This window comes from Protobothrops mucrosquamatus, unplaced genomic scaffold, assembly GCF_001527695.2.
Source record: "Protobothrops mucrosquamatus isolate PMUCROS unplaced genomic scaffold, P.Mucros_1.0 scaffold_104, whole genome shotgun sequence".
Taxonomy (NCBI): domain Eukaryota; kingdom Metazoa; phylum Chordata; class Lepidosauria; order Squamata; family Viperidae; genus Protobothrops; species Protobothrops mucrosquamatus.
The window spans coordinates 356,444-364,642 of NW_015386180.1; the positions used below are offsets into that span (position 1 = coordinate 356,444).

At 34.2% G+C, this 8,199-nt stretch overlaps 1 protein-coding gene across 1 annotated transcript in view; it reads right to left on the reverse strand.

Moving 5' to 3' along the window:
* FMN1 (formin 1) overlaps positions 1–7,684 on the reverse strand; it is an 85,022-nt gene extending 77,338 nt beyond the window's left edge. The window contains exons 1-2 of the mRNA XM_029284105.1: positions 5,418–7,684; positions 4,306–4,417 (exon numbers count right to left, since the gene is read on the reverse strand). Of these exons, the coding sequence (XP_029139938.1) occupies positions 4,306–4,417; positions 5,418–6,968 (1,663 nt within the window). The 5' untranslated portion in view covers positions 6,969–7,684. The remainder of the gene's footprint in view (positions 1–4,305; positions 4,418–5,417) is intronic.
* Between the last annotated feature and the right edge of the window lie 515 nt (positions 7,685–8,199).

The window sequence follows — 8,199 nt, forward strand, 5'->3', positions numbered from 1 at the left end:
AGAAAGAAAGCCATTTTAGTAAATAATTAGATACAACAGTACCTCAATACAATTGAAATACACAATATCATTTTTAGCACAGCACATTGTCAGAGCCACAATCAGTGGTCGTAATATGAAATATAATGCTTACATATTGACAAATAATATAATGAAGAATCTTAAAAATAACCTTATTTTTCCCTCTATACTATTTTTATATAAACATTTTAAGGATGTAATTTTCTCTTTCCATAAGCAGAAAAAAATGATTTGAGATAGTACATAAATATTTCCACCTAGAGAATACAAATTTATGAGCAAACAGTTCTGAGGTAGGGCAGTTAATCTGATAAATGCTCAATCCTTATGCCCTTTTTCATTTGGTAGCGAGGAAAGACATGTTTGATAAGAATGTGTGTTTTTTCCTTAAAATGCTCTAAACTAGATTTAATGAGTACCTAATTCAGCATATTAGAGTGCTCTGTAGTGTTATATAGTCTTCCACATATTAACCTTTTATAGTTCCCTACGACATCTAGTGCTAACTTTTTAGATTTTTTTTAGAATCTTGTTTATCAATATTTGCATCTATATCTATATCTATTATATCTATATTATTTATATCTATCTAAATTTATATATCTTTCACATTTTAGCCTTTCATATTTTTTTAGATTTTTATTTTTACTTTGTCATTAAATGGTCTATTTAATGAGTTTATCCCATCTTCCTGACCATAGTACCATGATGTGATCTGTAATTAAATTGATAAGTTTTGTAGTTAAACTAAAACAATAGGACTAGTGGTTAGAACCTGAATGGTTAGGTCAAATAGGTTTTTAATGATATTTATAAAAGAAAAAAATGTAAAATTCAAAGCAATTATAGAAAAAATAGGAAAGGATATATATATGGCATATATATGGTATATATCATATATATGGCATAAAAATAAAATTTATAGTCTGTGTAGATGGCAGTGATTTTACCAACTGCTACTGAATATTTTTCTCCTACTTGTGTTCATTGAAATTTCCTTTTCACTCACATCACATGGTGAATAAGCATGCAATTGTTGAAGCTTAGGTCTGTTCAAAATATATTTGATATAAATTATTGCACAACAACAGTAAGTAATGACACCTAATAATATTGTACCTACTGTCTCATTAAATTCCAATTTTCTAAATTTCTACTGAATTCTTACATAGCTTTTTGCAATAAAAAGGGAAAGTTGCTATTCAATCAGGCTTGACTGTTGGAAAATACATGGATATGTCTGCAAGTTTCTTGGTGCAGAACAGATAGGTCAGGTGTGACACTGTCCTTTTCTGAATTTTTTTTAAACTCTAGTCCAGTAAGCTGCTGCGGAATGCTGGGAGTTGAAATCCACAATCTTAAAGTTGCCAAGATCGAGAAACACTATTCTATCTTATAGTTTATATACTGAACAGCTCATTCTTTGATTGTTTCTCTTATTTAAGGAGGTGCTAATCAGGCCCAACTGAGTCACATTCTGAAAGTGACCCAAATGCTACTACCTATTGAGACACTTTTTTACAATAAAATATAAAAATATATATTGAAAATAGAATTTTATAAAGTTCCAATAATTCAATATATTTTTCTCAAATATATGAATGTATAAACAGCAAAGCATATAGTTGTGGATTTTGTTACTGTAAATCAGATATTGGATTAGATTCAAAATCTGCCTGAGTGGATACCCACAGGATTCAAAGGCGAGGTCCATTAGCAGAATGGATGGGACAGCATAATTTGGTTGATATTCCTCTACCCTGTAAATTTAATGGACAATTTTCCCTAGTGGACAATCATTTAACTATGAGCTACCAAAATAGTCAATGTAGTACTAAACTGCTTAACAGAGGGATAGAATCGAGATCACATGAAATGTTAGTCCCACTTTATATTGCCTTGGTAAGATCACACTTGGAATACTACATCCAGTTTTGGTCACCACAATATTCAAAAGATGTTGAGACTCTAGAAAGCGTACAGAGAAAAGTAACAAAATAATTAGGGGACTGGAGGCTAAAACAAACGAGGAACAGCTGCAGGAATTGGGTGTGTCTAGTTCAATGAAAAGAAGGACTAGGGGTGACATGATAGCAGTGTTCCAATATCTAAGTGGCTGCCATAAATAAGAGGGGTCAACCTATTCTCCAAAGCAATGGATGGAAACTAATCAAGGAGAGAACCAGCCTAAAACTAAGGGGAAATTTCCTGAGATTTATAACAAATTAATCAGTGGAACAACTTGCCTCCAGAAATTATGGGAGCTCAAACACTAGAGGGTTTTAAGAAGAGATTGGATAATCATTTATCTGAAATGGTACAGGGTTTCCTGCTTGAGCATGGGGTTGGACTAGAAGATCTCCATGGTACCTTCCAACTCTGCTATTCTGTTCGGTTCTGTAAACCTCTCCATGCTCCCATAATCAACCCAAAGATATCCATGACACTGTGCAATAGTGGGAGAAGTTGAAAAAGGGTATTAATGAATGTCTCCTTTTTTACTGGTGAAAATATCCTGAGCAGATGTCAACCAAGGAAATGATCCTATTTTCATAAAAGGAGCTGGATTCAGCTCAGTGTTTATACTGTTATGTAAGTAGAATGTTCTGTGACAGCTATAGCCTGGGAGAATTCTCTAGAAGTTATTATAGCACAAAAATCAGCTAATGATTTTGATTGTGTCATTTAGGATTAAAAGTTCACCTGGAAGCCAACCTAAATTCTCTCATTAGGAAGGGAATGACTGATTCCAGGGTGACTGTAAATAAGTTACTAACATTTTAGGCTCAAAACAATGAATAGCCATAATGAGAATCTGCATGTGTTAGATAAGTAATAATATTTCAAGTCTTTGGGACATTGGAACTTATCTAAATAGTCTACGATGGATGCCTCTACCCAGAGCAGCCCACATTACAAGGTATTGGCCCTCCTCTGAAGATCAGTGGATTAAGACATCATGAATAATTGTTTTACTTTCTTACTTAAGTGTGACTAATTCTGGCATTTCTCAAATTAGGTGAGAATCTTTGTGTGCAGCCCCATGCATTCTAAACTCTCTTCTCTTTGTTAAGTGTGCAACAAACAGTGAGAATGTCATTTAGAGCACATGCTATATAATCAAAACTTTTCACCAAGTGAGTATGACAGTGTTTCTTTTTTCTAGCTCAATCCAACAGTTATGGGGGGAAAAAAATCAAAGCTATTTTCCAGGAGGCTATGGATTCCTTCTGAGATTCTCAGTAGCACCAACATGATTCTTAAAGTTTGGTATATGGCTTGAAAAAGATTTTCTCTCTTATCCTCATATATATCATACTTAGGAAGCATTGATCAGAAACTAATATATATGTAACATATCATAAAACTATTATCTCCTCATTTTAGAACCTTGCAAATATACATTTTTATGCTTTCTGTGTTACGTCCCTATGTATTTTATTATGTCTCACTTCTCACTGACCATGATAACGTTTTATATATGTTACCATCAAAATGTGAAATTAGGCATTTTATAGAATATCTAGGAATTCTATAGAGTGTCAACAATGGGATGTCAAAGTATGAAATGCTTAATATTTCATTTCCTAGGCTTTCTATGCAGTACCAAAAGGCAAACCAGTAAAGTATAAAATACTCCTGCTAAAATGCCATTCTAGCCTTCCTTGTTGGAACAAGTAGGCTAATGCTGGTCTTTTTCTCTTGATTTTTTTTCAGTAAAAGTTCTCCACTTTATTTTTTATTTGTATTTGTATTTCTTCTTTCATTTTCATGTACATCTTTTCAAAAAAGTGGGTTAACCCTAACACTAACCCTTTTCATGACTCTCTTCTCATACGTTGCCTAAATGATTCTTGTTATTCTGCAGAATGGCTAGGTATTATATACAATGCCTTGGGAAAGTATATAGTATATTAAAATAACACAAACATTTCTTTGCCTAAAAACTAAAACCCAGATCACTGAGACTGAAGAATTTATTCAGAATTCTTCAGTCTCGGTGATCTGGGTTTTGGTTTTTGAATATGAATATATATGAATATGAATATATATGAATATATATACCTCAAATATATATAACTCTTTCTCAGCAAAAAGAAATCTGAATATATATAAATATATATACATACACACACACACACACACATACACACACACCTATGTCAACCTTTGAAATTACAGCTGCGGAAATGATACAATAACTTTTGTTTTCAAGTATATTATGTAAGCATTTGTGTAAGAAATCTATCATTACCAATCCTATGTATCGCTGCTTTCAATTACCTGCTTCTGTATATTTTAAGCCTATTTTCTCTTCTTCTGCTTTGAGTGGTGGCCAGACAGTCTGGAGTCTTCCTGGAGTCTTGTCATCCTGCTCTGAAAGTATTATATCAGCCTGATAAAACAAAACAACAAAAAAAATGTATTACAATATTTAACTTTAATATTATAAATTATTGTACATCCACTTTTCTTTTCTTCTTTCCCTATTTCATTTTGCAGAACTTTGGACTTGAAGAAGAACATAAAAGTTTGCACATATTGGGGGACTTTTTATTTAGTTCACATTATTTATTTTTTTACTAGTGGATCACTATGATTTGCATTTTTTCCCTTTTTGTATAAACTATCACAGTAACTTGATGCTCCAGGGAAGTATGTTATCCTTGTATGCATTTCAAGCATGGGATTACCAACTATAGAAAATGATAGACAATGCACAATGTCACTAGATTAAATTGACAGTGTCAAACTACGGTGGATGTTCAGTAACTGGTTCTTAACACCCATCATGTGAATTTGAGTAGCGTAATAACAATCAATTTACACTACCTTACAGGTTTATTTTAAAGATAAAAGTAAACATATATCATGATCCTGGTTTAAACCTCTTGGATAAAAGCAAAATGTTAATGCATTAAATATACAGAAATTATTTTTAAATGTTTTTACAAATGAGAATTTGCTCATCAATATGTTGACTAATCACTGATTTGCTTTCAAAAACAAATTGAAATAATGAGTAAGTCACAAATCTATAAATTATAGGCAAATAAGGCTTTCAATTGCCACTTCTCTTGCTCTTTTTTAAATGAAATATAATCTGACAATTCATGCATATAAGATTTTGCCTACTAATGTATGATAATCTATATTTGTATAATGTACATTGCTATTTTATACAATACTGTCTTTATGCACAACTCTTATCAAGATAACCTAGTATTGTGCTGAGAAAAATAAAATGGAGGGCAGCCTCAGTTTGATACATTTTCTGCATCAGAATTTACTATCATTATTTTAATTCATCCCACTCAAGAAACCTAAACATCAAAAACTCCAAGTTTTTGCTACTATATTCTAGACATAGCATACAAGAGAATCAATCAACCTACTGGTTTTGTTTCTGTGGCTCCATCACTGGATTTTGATTTAGACCTCTCAAATATTGCCATCAAAGTTTCCTTTTCATGTTTCATTTTACGTTTTATTGCTTCTAATTCTGAAGTGTCAGCAGTTGTCTCTTTTTTGGGAGGACGTGTAAATAAAGCTTTAAATGCATCCAGTGCAGATTCGGCAGGACTTGGTTTCATTTCTTCAGATGGATCTGTGCTCACAGATCTTTCTTGGACCTCCCCAGATGCCGGTACTACTTCATCAATACCTTTCTCCTCAGCTTTAGGCCCTAACAACTGAGAAAGATGTTCTAGAAAAGTAGGAGAACCTTTCGGCTCTGATATTTTCTTCTTGGTTATCGGGTCAGGTGCAAGATTTGACTTCTTAACAGGCTGTCTTAGTTTGAGCATAGCTAGATCACTGTCTTTCTGTTTGATTTCAGTGACAGTTTCTTCCGGATCTGCAGTCAACCCTTTCTTTCGAACACGTAATCCACTAAAGAAGGCTGGGAGCTGGAAGGACTTTTCGCTTGATGCTGGCTTTGAAGGAGAATCAGTGCTGCAGTTACTTGAAAGAGATCCCTGCTCTTCTTCAGCTTCCTGAATATCCTTTGCTGAAGAAACTGAACTATTATTTTCCTTGATTAGTGTTCTAACATTTGAATTTGAATATATTTCTGGTATTGCATCACCCATTTCTTTTGAAGGCCATTTGCCACTTGGTAAAATTGGCTCTGTGTTATCCCCTGCTATAGCACTACCCATTTCTGTATATAGTTCTGTGTCTTCTTTATTTTGATCATTATCCTCCAATGATACAGCACAATTTAACACAGGGTAGTTTGTTACATTTCCATGCGCTTCTACATCTGTAGCCTCATTGTCTAATTCTGTGTCATTTGCTGTATGAGCCAAAGTACCCTGAACAAGAATGGAATCCTTACAATCTTGTTTGTTGAATTCACACAAAGGAGAGTGGCTAGAATAGAGAGACGGCTCCTTCTGCTCCCTTTGCTGTGTTTCCAAGTCACTTGTGCCATAAACATCAGCCTGATGATCATCTGAAACAAAAGCATAGTCTATCGAGGTATTATGTATGCTGTCATTGTCTTCAGAGTCAACAAAGTTTCCAGCATAAATTCTGTGCACACTTGAAGCCCCAGTAATAGTTTCTGCACGGTCATTTGAAGCCCAGTCACCCATTCCTGAGACTGCCTCCAAAACAAATATGTCTCTTGTGTCAGTTTCTGGAACAGCCTGAACATTACTTTCTTCCTGCACCATTTCTGGAAGCAGATGAACAGTATTTGGATCAGCTTCTTCATTTACTTTGTTCTTCTCATCCTTATTGTCCACATGGCTACCAATATCCTCACTGACATTTTGAACCCCTTTTAAAACTACTTGCTGTTTTGAAGCTCCTGGTTCTAATTTATCTGTAAATCCAAACAGTGCTTTCATAGAAAATTTAGAAAATAAAGTATGGCCTGCTTCAGTCTCTTTCTCCTTCCCTGGATTAGACAGCTTACCGCAATCACAATCTTTTTCCATGTTGGGCAAATCAAAACACACATATATTCCTGGAACAAGAACTATTTATTTCTGTGCAATTACTTCCAAGAAATATTTTTTTCATTCAGTAAGTAAATTGAATCATTATGGAGGGAAGCTGTTTCTCCAAATCATACACTATTTTTCCAGAACATAGTATTATGAAATGCAAATTCCTACCAACATTTACAACTTTAGTACAGAAGAAATAGGAAGATTTCACTCATCTTGCATGCCACATTTTCTCAGCAGCAACAGAACTTACTTTTTACACAAAGGGCCTTTTTTTTTGGCAGAGCAAATCTGCAAACTAATCGGCTGAAAAACACGAGGCACAGTTGCATTGATTCCTACTGTTCTGTGAATTCCAAAGCTTTTTATTTTCTAGAAAATAGAGTTAAAGGTTAGTACTGAACAACTGGTACTTGCTGTTTGTTATTTCCTCGTGCCGGCTCATGTCAGCAGAAAATTTCAGAAAGATCCCCACTGTGGTCAAAAGCTGCTTTAGCAGAATCTTCAGAGCGGCTATGTATCAGAAATGTGGAAAATCTTGATGGATTGGAATTTATTTGAAGTTCTTTGCTAAAACATGCCTTGTCTTCTGGAGAATTCCAAGTGTTGAAGTTAACTGACTGTACTGCCCTTGAAACTGAATGATAATAATAAAAAAAAAGAAAACACCCTTCCGCTTTGGTGCAGGTTTGGTCTGGAATGTAGCTTGCAGCGAGTGAACATCAACCAAGAAGACTGGTTTCATATTACCGTGTTTCAAACTCTGCACAACTATTTCTGTGGCCCACAAACAGGTATTAATCAGGCAGTTTCACCACACCCACGGATTAGAAGTTATATGGGAGGGCAAAGTAAACAGAGAGAATATTCATTAACTCTGAGAGAACAGGACATTTAGAAATATGTATTTCCGCTGTCTTTTCCCTATACAAATGTACACATGGGTGTTTGCACATATACTGTACACACACAACTATTTAATTTCCGAATACCTTTGCAATGTAGGGCTTGTGATTGATCTTATTTTCCCGTTTTATGAACGAAAGCAACATGAACCAATTCCAGATAGGTACAGTTGTTGGTGTAAAATTTAACAGTGTAAAGTAGGTGAAGGAGCAGGTAGTTTTCAGCTTACTTGCTTAACATTTATCAGTAATTCTTTTTTAAAATATAAAATTTATTGGATGAATTACATTGGAGGTATGGACTGGCTTTCGAA